At 47.0% G+C, this 16,135-nt stretch overlaps 2 protein-coding genes across 3 annotated transcripts in view; both read left to right on the forward strand.

Annotated features, from left to right (window-relative positions):
• The window catches only part of fpgs (folylpolyglutamate synthase), a 25,878-nt gene extending 17,976 nt beyond the window's left edge, over positions 1-7,902 (forward strand). The window contains exons 10-15 of one of the 2 annotated variants that reach the window (XM_037546133.1): positions 912-1,062; positions 1,970-2,053; positions 2,938-3,088; positions 3,229-3,304; positions 4,191-4,257; positions 4,993-7,902. In XM_037546133.1, the coding sequence (XP_037402030.1) occupies positions 912-1,062; positions 1,970-2,053; positions 2,938-3,088; positions 3,229-3,304; positions 4,191-4,257; positions 4,993-5,369 (906 nt within the window). In that variant the 3' untranslated portion in view covers positions 5,370-7,902. The remainder of the gene's footprint in view (positions 1-911; positions 1,063-1,969; positions 2,054-2,937; positions 3,089-3,228; positions 3,305-4,190; positions 4,258-4,992) is intronic. The other variant, XM_037546134.1, reaches the window with a different exon arrangement.
• A 924-nt stretch (positions 7,903-8,826) lies between these two features.
• Positions 8,827-15,371, forward strand: cdk9 (cyclin-dependent kinase 9 (CDC2-related kinase)). Its single transcript, XM_017682996.2, has 8 exons — positions 8,827-8,987; positions 9,149-9,262; positions 11,021-11,102; positions 11,466-11,556; positions 12,521-12,687; positions 12,860-13,031; positions 13,536-13,684; positions 14,267-15,371. The coding sequence occupies exons 1-8, from the start codon at positions 8,950-8,952 to the stop codon at positions 14,630-14,632; spliced, it is 1,179 nt and encodes a 392-aa protein (XP_017538485.1). The 5' UTR covers positions 8,827-8,949; the 3' UTR covers positions 14,633-15,371.
• Positions 15,372-16,135: the final 764 nt, after the last annotated feature.

The raw sequence follows: 16,135 nt of genomic DNA on the forward strand, positions 1-16,135 counted from the left end.
GTAGCTTAGTGCCAAGGAGCAACACTCAAAAAACAAGGGGTAGGGGTGAAGATAAGAAATGGGATCGAGCCACAGTTTGTGTTCTTCATCCTGTAGTCCTTCATCAGTGGTCAGTATCTGGGCAGCACCGGTCCTGTAGTCAGAAGCAGAGCGGTAATGAATGGGGTAGATGGGGCGAATACACCAACAGCGCTGTGCCAAAGTAAATGACCGTCCTTCATTTATTAAATTTACAGTCAAAAGGTTTTCAGGAAAAATGCCGAAACACATGTAATAGGAAATTTCGCAGAAGCCTCAACAACTAAATATAACATCAGATTTCCAGGATGTAGTGTCACAGCCCTGCCTGGGTCCGTGCCACTCTTTCCCTTTATTCCAGCTTCCGTTCTTTTCAGGAGACTCACTTTCACTTCCTCAAAGAATCTGCAGACACACCTCCAAAGTTCGGTCATGGCTGTCGGAACAGAACCCCGTATCTCCAAAAAAGTAACTGTACAGGAGAAGGAAAAACGTTCCCAACTTTTAATGGAAGTGAATGGAGAGTTCCAAGTGATTTTGGACCATTTCTGTTGGACTGTTCATCATGAAACTTGGGCAACATAAAGAGCGGCTGCCTTTTTCAAGTGATGTCAAAAAATGAAAACGGACAAAAATAGAGATTTTTAATTAAATTAAATAGTGTTTATCACATTGCTGTATATAGCGCAGATAGTATGTATATAGGTGGGTGTGGGTGTGTATAGCCAAATAGTAGGTAGGCACCCCTGATGAAATAGCCTGTGTGTGTGTGTGTGTGTGTGTGTGTGTGTGTGTGTGTGTGTGTGTGTGTGTGTGCACCCGGCAGGTATTACTAACAAACTGATAACTTGAAGCGTATCTGTTTTTTAATACTTCACTCTGTGTGTGTGCAGTGCTCCCTGTCTGTGTGTCCTGAGTTGGGTCAATATCAGAGTCTGGGTGTGGAGCCGGTGAAGCTGGGGCTGGCTGGGCTACACCAGCGATCTAACGCCTCCCTCGCACTCCAGCTCACACACTGCTGGCTCCAGAGGCGCTGCAGCACAGGTAGGGGTGTGTGTGTGTGTGTGTAACTATTTTTACCAGATATTGTCACAAAACTGAAATGAGGTAGAAGAAGGTTGGTCTGTTTTTGTCTGCTGATCTGTTATAAAACATTTGGAGTGATCAGGGTTTACACAACTAGCCCAGGGTTTTTCCTCAAATATACAGTTAGCAATTTAGGAAAAAAAAAGTGCTATTTAGGTATAAATTGCTCGAAAATGGACCGACGTTAGATTACTGTTCACTACAATTATAGGAATTAGCGAAATAATAAGCTTAAATAAAAACACTGAAGTGAGAAAATATTTGATAACTATTCGTAGTAACTAATTTAATTAAATATTTATTATATTTGATGAGTTTTTTTCTTCTGGAAGATTAATTTGCAGTAAAAAGTAACAAATGACAGTGTACTGTAAAACTTAGCATATCACAAATCTTTAAAAGTCGCAAAAGAATCCACTATTTTAGGGTTTGCAGCAGTTCCTAATCACTACCACCACTTCAGACAAGCTCAGAGCAGTAAATTAGTTCCAGGCCAGTTCAGTTGTTTGTCAGGCCTCAATGTCCCCCAATGTCCCTCAATGTCCCTGAATGTCCCTGAATGTAGTATCGCTGCTTTAGTGAGAGATGAACGTGTCTAGAAGCAGTTTTGTTCTCGTTCTGTGCCCCATGAAAGTTCTGGAATTTCATCCCTGTATCATACAGTTAAAACGTAGTTCTGGAAAAAATATCTTGTGCTCTTCCTTTAAGGAATTAAGTCACAAAAGAGACTGCAGGCCTGGCACTGGGCCAAGATTTGGGAGTTTTAAGATGTCTTGGCTTTGACTTCTCTAAACTAAAATAGCCACCTGGTTTCTTTCTGTGGGAGGGCAGGTCTGCTTGCGTGGTATAACTTGTCTGTCTCTAGCAGAGGCGGCCGTGGAGTCTGCAGCAGGCTTTGGAGGCTTCGGTACGGCTCCGGTGTTCGAGCCCAGCCCACGCATGCTGAAAGGTGAGAGCGCTGTGCCCTCAGTAACAGCACTTCACTCATCTCTGCCTTTCCACATGCTTAACACACTTAAATTGAGCTCGGCTGCAGCTGAGAAAGGTGGACCCTCGGTAGTGCTGTCCTGTGAAGACTCATCCTCGTATATATTACATAATGCACAATGGAGGCCACTTTGGCAGGTCAGCAGAAAGGAGAAGTGCTGATGTAAACGGTCAGCTGGCACGCAAAGCATGGATGTGAAAGCAACATGTGACGGACAAAACTGTTTGTAATTGAAGGCTGTTCCTCAGCTAAAAACTAAACTGAGCTACAGGGCAGTGGTTGAGATCTTCCTCTGAGATGAGACCCTCTAATAAAAGAGCATCACTTCATTAACAGCTACTAGCGCCGCTCTGTAGGCGACCCTGCCCGTCTGCAGGGACAGCAGAGGAGGGGAAAGTTCAGCTCCTCACTGCTGGGCTTTAGTTACATTTAGGGATCATACGCCTTCAAAGAGGGGGCAGTTATTTATTATCACCCCCCCTAATTCTTCAGTGATATGAAGCTGAAGTCAGAGATTCTCGTTCAAATTTCTGACGCCAGAATGTAACTGCTACACAATTTAAGGTGGAGCAGGAAATTGAGCTCCCGAGACATCAGCACTACTTGTGGTTTTTATGCCCGTTATGAAGAAAAGGACCATAATACTTTGGACAACCTCCGTTTGGAGGGTCATGTAGTCCGAACACTTTGCCCTGCCGCTCCATCTCAGCAATAATCAGGACACCCCTCCCCTAGACGTGAACACAAGACGGAGGGGTAGGGCTTCGTGTTCGAGGCGACAGTTGTACTCTTTCCAGCTGTGTAGCTGATGTTTATGCAGATGTGCTCGTGCGCACGTTTTCTAGGTTTGGCGGAGACTGACTGGCTCGGCCGGAATCAGACGCTGACCCATGGAGGCATCACGTACTTTCTGGACGGAGCTCACACCACGCGCAGCATGCAGGCCTGCGTGAGATGGTTCAGTGAGGCGGCCGCACAGCACGAGACGAACACCACGTGGGTTCCTATCTTATTAATATCTGTCCAGTTCTTTTCCTTTAGCTGCTGCTTTAATTATATTAGGCATTTAAATTATTGTGAGATCTAATTGAAAGATTATAGCTTGGATTTTAACACTGAATTCTTTGCGTGCGCAGGGGGTCACTGGTGCGAGTGCTGCTGTTCAACGCCACCGGAGAGAGGGACTGTGCCGCCATGCTCAAGCTGCTCGTGGTGAGACGAATATTTGGCTCCATGTTCAGCTCTTGAGGCGCCGGCGAAGCCTCAGTGAAGGAGTTATTTTATCAGAAGTTTTCTTTGGAAACAAAAAGTGAAACAAAAAACTATCCAATCAGAATCGTTTCCTCTGAGGTGTCCAGGTACATATGGCCAAGTGCGCTCTCCCGTGGTTAAGACGTCATTGACGGTGTACCAGCATAATTAGAAAGTGATGAATGATCACTCTTGGGTTCACAGTGAGACCATCACTAGTCCTTCTGGAGGTTCTAGATACGTAACTGACTGTAAATACAAGTCGTATTCTAAGCAGGTTTAGGTTAGTTGTTAGGAATGGAAAACGGTGGGGGTGGTGGCTCTGTGCCAGGACCCTTTACTGAGAGAGTCACTGATGCATCCAAAACTGATAAATACAAGCTCAAATATTTGTTAATGTTTGCTGTAAAGCACAAAAGCGTATAGACTGTCCTGTGAAAGGTCCAGCTGTCCATTTAATGCAGAGTGTGAACCAGAACAAGCTGACCTACTGTTGGAACTCCCATAGGGACGCTAGTAGAAATGAGCATTTTTAATAGACACTTCTCCTCAGCTGGACTGATCTTTTTGATGTATCTGATCCAAACTGAAGGCTTAGCTCTAATAATCATAGTTCACTACTAAATGTTGCTCAGTGACTCAATTTTTTAGATTTTCTGAAATTGGCATCATTAATATTTCATAAATTTATGCTGTTTTTTTTTTTTTCTCTCAAAACTGCCATTTGTGTTGACTTTGTAGTGTTTTAGTGTCCGTCATTTGGATTTGGAAGTCCTTTTATAGTTGATCAGAATTAAAAGGAGCGTAAGTGTTGTTATTCATTACGGATGTGCTTGTTTTTCCACAGCCGTGCCATTTCGATTTCGCTGTGTTCTGTCCCAACATCACTGAGGCCATCGCTACGTGCAACGCAGGTCAGAAGACACTCCAGGAACAGCTACGTGATAGTTAGGGCACTCAACTGTGGACTTTTGGCCACATTTATAGAAATCAAGTAATGTTTGTTGGTTTTTTAGCAAATAGTATTTACTATGTAAACTAGTTAATCTTTTAAATTCCCTGTTCACTTCAAATCCATACTCTCCATACATGGAAATGAAGTTATGCTGAAACCTGCTTTGAATTCATTGTGGTTGTGATGTCACAACCGCGAACATATTTACATACTCCCCATTCAGCCTACAGGAGTTTAGCTTCACCCATTCACATTGAAGTGATGCAAGGTGTTGTTACTGCAGACAGTCTGTAGTTATCAGTCTAAAAACATTAAACGTTGTACTGTTCATGGCTGTCAGGAGGCAAATAACTCATTACAGCCTTTCGGAGGATCCACACGTGTGAAAAGAGTAGCTTTTTTTTTTTCTTTGCCTGAAGATTTCACTCTGAACCAACGTACGTTTTGGCTTGAATTGGTTGTACAAAACAGGGCAGCCAGTCAGAACAGAGCTCATTTACATATCAGCCTTAATGGCACTGAAATAAAATTTCCAGTTTAATTCTTAGGGATAAAGATAGATGGAAAATAGTCACGTTAAAAGATATTATGACTCTTGCTGGTGCATAAAACCTCATAAGTGGACTAGAGAGAAAAAAATCTGAATTAATGAGGCCACTTTTAACATTTGTCTTTCTCATATTCCTCCTCACAGATCAACAGAACTTCAACGTCTCTGTGGAGAACATGCTCACCCGTTGCTTGGACAACCAGCAGAGCTGGCGCGTCCTAAACGGTCGGGAGGAAAAGCCGGAGGCGGAGTTTCTGATCGGCGATGGTCTCCCCCTGGTGGCGGAGCAGCGTAGTGCGACGCTGGTGTTCCCTTGCATCCTGAGCGCCCTCCGGTGGATAACGCAGGGAAAAGACCCGGTGCTGTCCGACCCCAGCAAGCACCTAATCCCTGTGAAAGTTAGCGTTAACGCTAAAGCCGCGCCGCTGCGAGCGGCCTCAAATATCCACGTGCTAATCACAGGGAGCTTACATTTGGTGGGCGGGGCTCTGAAACACCTGGAGCCTTCCCTGGCATCCTAACACACTTGTGCATGTGGTTAGGCGAGTATTCACCAGCGGGGTAGTCACAGAGCAGCATGTCAGTCGGCTGGGCAACTTGAGTCCGTTCTAATTGGAGAATCCTCACTTTTGGCTTAAGTAATCCAGCTTTACTTCAAAGTCTTGTTTTGCAAAAAAAAGCCCTGGCGGTTCTTCTCGTGACTAACCTTAATTCAGAGCCTGTAGATACTCGTAAACTGGGCCTTGCACAACCAGCCTGCTGTAAAAACCTTCCTATTGAGTTGACCTGCTACCACATCGCCACCAAGTGGCCGCAACGAGCAGGAGTCGAAAGCACTTAGTTCTTCACCTGTGCCTTCTCGTGCAGGACAGGCCGCTGTGCTGCTTCTCTGTGGAAATGTCCACAGAACCCGTGACGTAGATGTAATTAAACTTGGATAAAATCGCACCGTATTTTTCAGGACTGATCCGAATCTGTCGGGATAATCTAGAATCAGGCTCGTGGACCTCGAGCTGTTATTGACCCTGAAGGCTGGCTTTTCAGGCACTACTTTGCATCGGGGTGGGTAACAAGGCCGATATACTATCTCACAAGCACATTAACACGTTTTGGCATTACACGGTATTTAGTTTGATACGTTGGTAAAGGAGAGAGTGCACTAGTGGTGCCACGTTTGCAAAAATGCCGTGAAAAAACGGCATGAATTTTATTTAACGTCTCCCAAACTGCACTGCACTAAATCCAGTGAACCAGGACTAATGATGTGAAGAGACACGTAGTTGGAGTTCCTCTGGGTTCTGTTGACGTCCACGATATGCTTTGAAAACTGTATCGTGGCATAATTGATCACGATAACGATAGATATCGTCATAGTGCCAACCTCTGTTTTCCTTTGAGTCCTTTTAGGCGCCGTTTACGACTAGGGCTGCATGATATGGGCAGAAAACCGGATTGCGATGTGTTCCTTGCATGTATTAAAACACAGTGGTTTAAATATCAGTCTGTATTATTTTTCACCACTATTGTTTCTTTTGTGGCCGTTTTAAAACCCCAAATATACAAGCAAGCTCATGCACACTGGCTGTGATTGGTCAGGGTGCTCAGTAAAATGAGTGTCGAAGCTCATGTGCGTATATGCGATGGAACGATGGTGCCAGTATCGCAATAAAGCCTGTGAAGCGATATATTGGGCGGCCCAATTCAAGACTGCAGTGAGCTGTAGACCTTAGAACTGGAGTCAAGCTTGAAGCTCTGAGTCTAAAACATACAGATCTGCACGTACATGCGAGACACTACTACTCCATCTGAACGTCTCCATCTGTCCTTCATCTGAACTTTCGGTTGGTGGTTGGTTAGTGTAGTGGGTAACACCTCTGCCTTCTATGCTGTAGACTGGGATTCAATCCCCACCTGGGCAAACACCCTACACTATACCAATATGAGTCCTTGGGCAAGACTCCTAACACCACCTTGGCCTCCCTGTGTAACAATAATCACGTTGTAAGTCGCTCTGGATAAGAGCGTCAGCCAAATGCCGTAAATGTAAAACGTCTTTCTTTGTCAACGCTGTGGCTGAAGTGGGTTGTCTTATATTTGAAGCTTCTTTAAAGGGAATGCTATCATGTGTCAGTTGGCATCTTTGGCCGGTGCTAAAACACTACTAATAATACAGTATCAGTGTCGGATCATTAGGGGTGAGGGGCTCTGAAAGGGGAAGTCAGCTGATTTCTCAGAATTTCGGCACGGACTGTAATGTTTGAGGTGTACAAGTCATTAAGAGTGAACCTACCCGAGTCTTCCGAGTTTTATATCCAGTATTAATGATGGTTAATTGGTGATGAATTGGGACTGTTTTGTGTCACCTGTACCTCCCTGCACTCCTTGGGCTGTAAGAATCCACTTCAAGGCCACAATCTTTTCAAGACTATCCTAGAACAGCGTCTCCGTCATCAGGCAGCGTCATAACCACTTCGTGTAGGAACTTGCTGTGAGGAGCTTTTAGAGGGGGACGTCTGGTTCCCATCACCACCACTGTGAACGGCTCTGAGACTCTAGATCAGAGCGTTTCACCCCAAACCGCTCTGAACGAGTCCGTTTACGTCTGAACAGTTTAATTATGCAGAAATTCTGAAAGAAAAGCGGTTTCCTTTTAGACGCCGCAGTTTTGTTTACCCCGAAGTGATGGGCGAAGTACATGATCTGAGGATATGATCTAATGAGGGTTTATGTCTTAATGTGGGGTGGAAGGGTGGGTTCCTGGCTAGTTTGGGACTTGGAGGGAAATGATTTTCACTCATGTTTACCTTTTTCTGCCCATTCCCAGGCGGGTAGGAATCGCTTGAATGGTTTACGTGAACTGATCACCTTTAAAACCTTTTTTTTCCTCATTAAAACATTTGTTTGCATTCGTTATGTATGTAGGCCTTGTAAAGGTGTGAGCAGCTAAACTGAGCATTACAAGCTCCAGCGATGACCCCCAAATGTCTTACAGTGCCACAACGCCCAGTGAGGATTTTTTTAAAGGATTGAATTAAATGAAGTAATTTATCAGAAGTGCTGATGTGTTTGTTTCTTTCTTTCAGCTGTTTTCATGAATGCTTTCTCACTACAATACCCAGCATGCATTACGCATATTGTAGTTCAGCTACTGGCTGAGGAATATTCAGGGTGACTGGATTGGCTCCTTCAGTGAGCTCATCCAGTGCTGTGCAACCAACACCAGATGGTCCTGCTGTTGGAGGTTCTACCAGAGAACTTGTAGAGAGGAGAATTCCAGGGTTTCTCAAACGCTAGGGGGCGCTCCTGAGCGAGTTCAAAATGAATGGGTGGATGCGGAGCATTTAAGCAAAATGAGTTTATAAATGCTTAAACGTTTTCAGTGTAATGTAATTTTAATGCATTTTAACACCGCTGTTATGTTTTTAAGAGCTTTTAAACTTGAGTTATAGGAGCTTAAAACAGCGCCTCATGTACATCCATGACGTCAGTGACCGCGAACAGCCAATGAGCGGCTCCGCTCGCCTGTCAATCATCCCGCTCTAGCAGTAAAGCCCGCCCCCTGCAGCCCGAACCCGTTTACTGTAGAATAAAGGAAACATAGAGGAGAGATTTCTCTGCTTTTTCAGTGAAGCTCATCTTTCTACTGTCTAAGATGAAAGGAAAGTTCTGGGCGAGTCATTAGAGGCTATTTTAACTGCTCGCTTTAGCGTTAAGCTCCATTCACTCCCATTCATTGAGGACTCGCTCTCGGGCGCCCTCTGCTGTTCAGCAGGCCTGTTTGTTGATATAACGGGGGAAATAAGAACCTCTTTTCATTTCAAATTCGAGCGAAGGTAGTCGTCTATGATATGGGCCCTTTAAGACTCATTATATATACACACACACACACACACACCGAAGTCCATCCTACATCAGGCTTAAAGCGGGAGCACGTCATTTTCCCGTGATGAGGGCTTTAACTGAGGATCAGGTGAGGTGCAGCAGTGATGTGCTGGTGTTGTATGAGCGTCGGTGTGCGGGGCGCAGGCCCGCCGGCCTCTGGGCGGCGCTGTGGCTTATAGTCCCCTCCGTTCCCCGTGACGCCGCAGAAGAGGAGCGAGGATGCAGCGAGACAAAAGCGGCGGCTCCGGCGGCGATAAGTACGAATTTCTTCTCCTTTTCGTTGTGTTTGCGGATATTTGCTGCCCCGGGCGCTGTTCGGAGCTGTAGCGGCGGCCCGCGGGCGGGTCGGGGCCCCTGCCCGGCCCTGCCGGCCCTCCCTGCCGCGGCGGGTAACGCCAGTCTGCTCTGTGTCCCGCAGGCCGGACCGCGAGACCGCCATCATGTCCAAGTACTACGACGGAGTGGAGTTTCCGTTCTGCGACGAGTTCTCCAAGTACGAGAAGCTCGCCAAGATCGGGCAGGGCACCTTCGGGTAAACGCCGGCTGTCTGTGCGTCCGTCTGTCTGTCTGTCTGTCTGTGTGCCTGTGTGTCCGCCTGTGTCTTGTCTGCCTGCGTGTCTGTCTGTCTGTGTCGTGTCTTGGCTGGCTGGTTGGCTGTCTGTCCGTCTGTGTCTTGTCTGCCTGTCTGCCTGTCTGCCCGTCTGTGTCTTGTCTGCCTGTCTGTCCGTCGTCTGCCTGTCTGTCCGTCGTCTGCCTGTCTGTGTCTTGTCTGTCCGTCTGTGTCTTGTCTGTCCGTCTGTGTCTTGTCTGTCCGTCTGTGTCTTGTCTGTCCGTCGTCTGCCCGTCTGTGTCTTGTCTGTCCGTCTGTGTCTTGTCTGTCCGTCTGTCCGTCCACTGTCCGTCTGTCCGTCGTCTGCCCGTCTGTCCGTCGTCTGCCCGTCTGTGTCTCGTCTGTCCGTCTGTCTGTCGTCTGCCTGTCTGTCCGTCGTCTGTCTGTCTGTGTCTTGTCTGGCTGGCTGGTTGGCTGTCTGTCCGTCTGTGTCTTGTCTGTCCGTCTGTGTCTTGTCTGTCCGTCTGTGTCTTGTCTGCCTGTCTGTCCGTCGTCTGCCTGTCTGTCCGTCGTCTGCCTGTCTGTGTCTTGTCTGTCCGTCTGTGTCTTGTCTGTCCGTCTGTGTCTTGTCTGTCCGTCTGTGTCTTGTCTGTGTCTTGTCTGTCCGTCTGTGTCTTGTCTGTCCGTCGTCTGCCCGTCTGTGTCTCGTCTGTCCGTCGTCTGCCTGTCTGTCCGTCGTCTGCCCGTCTGTGTCTTGTCTGCCCGTCTGTGTCTTGTCTGCCCGTCTGTGTCTTGTCTGTCCGTCGTCTGTCCGTCGTCTGCCCGTCGTCTGTCCGTCGTCTGCCCGTCTGTGTCTTGTCTGTCCGTCGTCTGTCCGTCGTCTGCCCGTCTGTGTCTTGTCTGCCCGTCTGTGTCTTGTCTGCCCGTCTGTGTCTTGTCTGCCTGTCTGTCCGTCGTCTGCCCGTCTGCCCGTCCGTCTTTCTCTTGTCTGCCCGTCTGCCTGTCTGTTCGTCTTGTCTATCCGTCTGTCCTGTCTGTGTCTTGCCTGCCTGCCTGTCTATCTGCCTGCCTGTCTGCCTGTCTTGTCTGCGTGTCTGTCTGTTCTTGAGCTGGGTAGTAAGTCGTAACACCAGCTCAGTGTTTTGAAGGTAGTATTTTACCCTCTGTAGTATGTTAATGAGTAAAGGACTGGACTTTTTACTCTGTTATATTTTTGCGGTTCATAATTATTTTCTAATAGTTTTTTGTGTTGCTGTCATTCTGTTTTATTACTGACAGCATCTCTTGTACTTTGAGACTTTGGAGCTTTAGCGTTTAATTTTAAACCAGAAAATCAGAAAAATAGAGGTGTAGAAACGTCGCGTCCTGAGCTGATAGAGGCTGGATTTAATAAGACCGTCCACTACTCAGTACTTCAGTACTTCAGTAGTTTATTGATCTGGTACTTTACTGGTCATTATCGTATCCATACTTACCTGAGTATTGATTAAGGCTACTCTTCCCCTTCTGCGCTGCTCTTTTGTCTGTCCATCCTTTCTCTGTGTGCCGGTCTTTCTTTTGTATCTTTCTGTCGGCGTATTTTGTGGCTTTGTGTCTCGGAGCTCGTGCCTCGTGCCTCGTGCCTCTGTCTGTCTGTTGTCTTGTGTCTCTGATGTGTTTCGGTCAGTTAAGTGAACTAAGCCCTGTTGGTTTTTGTTGCAGTTCACTGTAATTGCAGTCTGTTCGTTCTGTCTTTTTCAGGGAGGTGTTCAAAGCCAAACACAGGCAGACGGGTAAGAAGGTGGCGCTGAAGAAGGTGCTGATGGAAAATGAGAAAGAAGGGGTGAGTCTCGGTGGCTCGACTCTAGACTTGCTTGGTCTAGCGGTCAACAGAACCTCGTAGCTCTGTCGTTGGCGCCTTTCAGTTTGTATGATGATTTGAAACACCTGGTGCTCTGCGTTGCGTGTAAACGCTGTGATGAGTGGACTAAAGGAAACGGCCCAGACCGATTAGGAGAGACGTCTGGTTCCATTGACGTAAAGCACGTCGTTTCCTTCTCCCGTGAAGTTGCTGTTTTGGAGATATGAGGTTTTGTTTGTGATGAACAACAACGTCACATCTGGACGTGAAAATGCACGTAGTCAGAGGGCGAGTCGCTCACCGTTGAACATGCTTGTGTGTTTCTTTATTTTATTTTTTCTTCAGTTCCCCATCACGGCTCTGAGGGAGATCAAGATCCTCCAGCTGCTGAAGCACGAGAATGTTGTGAACCTGATCGAGATCTGCAGAACAAAAGGTGAGGTTTGGTGGGAGTTGTGGCAAAAATGATTCAAAAACATCCGACCGTTTCATGTTGTGCTCCTTATTGTTTTGAATATAATGTACTGGTTGCTATGGTGTTCCAGGTGGTTCCTGAGGGAGTGCTGTAGTACTGAAGGTGGATGCTAGGTAATTTGATGTTAGGGGGGTTGCTATGGTGTTCCAGGTGGTTCCTGAGGGAGTGCTGTAGTACTGAAGGTGGATGCTAGGTAATTTGATGTTAGGGGGGTTGCTATGGTGTTCCAGGTGGTTCCTGAGGGACTGCTGTAGTACTGAAGGTGGATGCTAGGTGATTTGATGTTAGGGGGGTTGCTATGGTGTTCCAGGTGGTTCCTGAGGGACTGCTGTAGTACTGAAGGTGGATGCTAGGTGATTTGATGTTAGGGGGGTTGCTATGGTGTTCCAGGTGGTTCCTATGGGAGTGCTGTAGTACTGAAGGTGGATGCTAGGTGATTTGATATTAGTGGGGTTGCTATGGTGTTCCAGGTGGTTCCTATGGGTGTGCTGTAGTACTGAAGGTGGATGCTAGGTGATTTGATGTTAGTGGGGTTGCTATGGTGTTCCAGGTGGTTGCTGGGGTAGGACTGTGTTGCTATATTTTCCCTGGTGGTCACTAGGGAGATGCTAGGTTGTGGTTATAGTGTTCCAGGAGGCTGGGGGGGTTGCAGTGGTATTCCAGGTGGTTGCAAGGATTGTTCTAGTGACCGTGTATCTGCTTCAGAATACTGAATACTGATCCTTTGTTGTTTGCAGATGGACACTGAGTGGCGCGTTATGAGAGGCGGATTGAATGTAGCGTTGGAACAAATGCACTATTTATGTGTGTTAGTCCAGAACAGCCTGTGTGGCCCAGCGTCCAGTAATAAAACAGCTGCTAATTTGTCCACCTGTGTCCCAGTGACTGACCATTTAAATAACTGTTGTTTGTTTTTGTCCTACAGCCACCCAGTTTAACCGCTACAAGGGCAGCATCTACCTCGTGTTTGATTTCTGCGAGCACGATCTGGCCGGGTTGCTTAGCAACGCCAACGTAAAGTTCACGCTGTCGGAGATAAAGAAGGTCATGCAGATGCTCCTGAACGGCCTCTACTACATCCACAGGAACAAGGTCAGAGTGCAGGGGCGTGGTCCTCTCGCCGCAGTCATTGATGAGATGTTTCAGACTTGGTTTCCTGTGATTGATCAGTTGGTTGAACGTTCTCCCTGTCAGATGCTCGGAGTCGTTGCGGTCAGAGAGTTAGTGTTGAGCAGTTTGTAACAGTGTTTGATCTCTCGGTCAGATTCTGCACAGAGACATGAAGGCGGCAAACGTTCTGATCACGAGGGACGGCATCCTGAAGCTGGCTGATTTTGGGCTGGCCCGAGCCTTCAGCCTGGCTAAGAACAGCCAGGGGAACCGCTACACCAACCGCGTGGTCACCCTGTGGTACCGACCGCCGGAGCTGCTGCTAGGTGGGGGACTGGTTCTCTCTCGGTCTCTTTAAAACGTGGCATCGCTTCACAACGTCTTCAAGGTGTCCGGTCTAGAAATGCCGGGTCACGACAAGCAAACTACAGAGCGGTCAGCAAAGAAAGGAAATGACCTTCTTTACGTTTTAGAGTATTCTGGTTCCACTGACTTACATTAAAATAGAGTATGTTTTTTCCTTCTCCTGTAAAGTTACAGTTTTGGAGATTTTTGGGCAGCAGAGATTATTTTTATATATATATATCTCACACACACACACACACACACACACACACACACACACACACACACACACACAGCGTGTACTCATTGAAGCTAGTCGCAGTATAGATGACGTTTGCGTTTATTTTATTTATTTATTTTTTCTTGCAGTGAAAATATAAAACTTTTTACAGAAGTTTTATTTGATGTGATGTTCCAGGTATCTCAGTAGTTTCTGTGTGTGTGTGTGTGTGTGTGTGTGTGTGTGTGTGTGTGTGTGTATACAGGAGAACGTGATTATGGTCCTCCTATTGACCTGTGGGGCGCCGGCTGTATCATGGCTGAGATGTGGACCAGGAGCCCCATCATGCAGGGCAACACAGAGCAGCATCAGTTGACGCTCATCAGCCAGCTGTGTGGGTCCATCACTGCAGAGGTGAGCTGCTCAGACACTCCTCAGCCAGCCGAGGATCTGCTGATGTACACGCCTGCTGTGTTTCCCGGGAAGGAGAAAAGAGCTCAGCGGAAAGCTGTTGAACGGCTCTGTATGGCAGAGGGATGCCATTATTAATGCAGCGTTTATCCAGTGGATTAATAATAGCAACAATAATAGAAACTGAAATAAAGAGCCCTTATCAGTAGGTTATGGGGATGTTAGGAGGCCAGAGGTACACAGGTTGCGACGTTGAGATGGACACATCAAATACGCTATTTTTTAAATTAATCGTTTTATTTATTTATTTTTTGCCAGCTATGAACCGAAACTTGTAGGGGAACAGTTTGGTTAGTTGAAAGTGATGATTATACAAGTGAAAATTGAAGCATTCCTGATGTGTTTACTTCCGAACAGTTCGAGTTTAGGAATAATAAGTTTAACGTTTAAGATCTTCAGTATGACCTCCTCAGAGGTCAGCGCAGCCGAAGCGGTCAGGCTCCTGGTGGTTGGTGCGAGTTTGCCAACCAGCGTTAAACTCGGAGCGAAGCTCAAGACTGATCTGTGTCTCCTCCCCTTTTCCAGGTGTGGCCAGGCGTGGATAAGAAGTACGAGCTGTATCAGAAGATGGAGCTGCCGAAGGGTCAGAAGCGGAAGGTGAAGGACCGGCTGAAGGCGTACGTCAAGGACCCGTACGCGCTGGACCTCATCGACAAGCTGCTGGTCCTGGACCCGGCGCAGAGGATCGACAGCGACGACGCGCTCAACCACGACTTCTTCTGGTCCGACCCCATGCCCTCCGACCTCAAGAACATGCTCTCCACGCACAACACCTCCATGTTCGAGTACCTGGCCCCGCCCAGGCGCCGAGGTCACATGCCCCAGCAGCCAGCCAATCAGAACAGGAACCCTGCCACCACCAGCCAACCGGAGTTCGACAGGGTGTTCTGATTCAGTCACCAGAAGAACGAGACTTCTGACTGGATCAGAGAGCAGGACCGACCGGGACCGGGACCGGGACCTGGACCGGGACTGGCCTCGTCCTCTAGAGAGAGAACATGATTTACATGTATTTACACTTATTATCGCTTCATAGCGCTCAGTTGGTCTCAGGCATAAATTCTCTCGTTCACAACTCACGCAAGGGAGGTTCTGGAAACTACAGTTGAGCTCCTCCCAGAGAAGATCAGACGTCCAGGAAGTGGACTACTGATCTGTTTTGCCACGAATGGATATCTTTTTTTTTAATCTTTATTTTTTGTTTTGGTCTGGGATCAGGTCGGCTCTGTCTGCGCTGGGTTCGGTCCCCGTGTGCTCTCCTGGGCACAGTGGTTAGATGGGAACGAATGCCATGGTAAATAAGTCGGCAGAGAGAGGAATCCATAAAGAACTGATTATGATGGTGGGGGGGGGGCGTAGACTTATACTGAAAAGAAATGACGAAATCCGGAGTTTCATTTAAATTGTCCCGTCCAGGGACGACGTTTGGGGGGATCCTGGTCTTGGATTTAATGACGGCTGATGATCGCAGAAGAAAAGGTGCAGGTTTTTCAGACGGCTCTCAGCTCTTTCCCTCATCTGTACATTTGATTTTACTTTTTTATGAAGAGTTTATGTGAAAGGTGGACTGTTTGTTGGTTGATGAAGTACTTGTGAGTATAACACCAATAAACTTCTCACGTTCGCTCAACTAAGCGTCTGACTTCTGATTTAAACTCGGTTTTAAAGGCAGGAGATATTAGAGCAGTTACTTCTCAAAGGGGAACCAATTTTAAGACATTATTAAATGGTTGAGATGTAAACAGAGCGGTTCACAGCGAGACGCTCTGGTCCAGAGAAACCACGTTCACAGTGGTGGTGATGGGAACCAGACGTCCGCCTCTAAAAGCACCCTCCCTCTTCAAATGGTTATGAATACACTTTTATGATCGTTTTAATTGTGGTTTGGACGTCAAATTGACCAAAATGGTCTCCAAAGACCTTGTAATATTCTGGATTTAAGCATCAACGTTCCAGATAAACTCAGAAGACTCGTGTAGGTTCTCTGGTGGTTCTGGATGGTGAATAAAATGTCTATAGCTGTGTTGTAGTCATGGCGACGTCTGGTTCCCATCACCACCACTGTAAATACAGACAAAGTTTGCATCAACAATAATTACAGTACAGTAATAGTAATGTAGTAATGCTTTTATTTATAATAATAATAAGCCTTTTTTAATTGTACATGGAACCTGTAATGCAGCCTGTCTGTCTGTCTGTCTCTGTCTGTCTGAGTAAATCTGCCTGTGCTGCAATATTCAGACACGGCCACCAGGTGGCGCCGCGGTTCACCTCTCAGGATCCTGAATACTCATTCAGCTGGAAGTACGACACACGCGCACGTGCTGCGAGAGTGACTCCATCGCTGTTTAAGTGCTGCGGTTTAGCGTCCAGGTGGGAAATAATGGATGTTTC

Source organism: Pygocentrus nattereri, chromosome 16 (genome assembly GCF_015220715.1).
Source record: "Pygocentrus nattereri isolate fPygNat1 chromosome 16, fPygNat1.pri, whole genome shotgun sequence".
Taxonomy (NCBI): domain Eukaryota; kingdom Metazoa; phylum Chordata; class Actinopteri; order Characiformes; family Serrasalmidae; genus Pygocentrus; species Pygocentrus nattereri.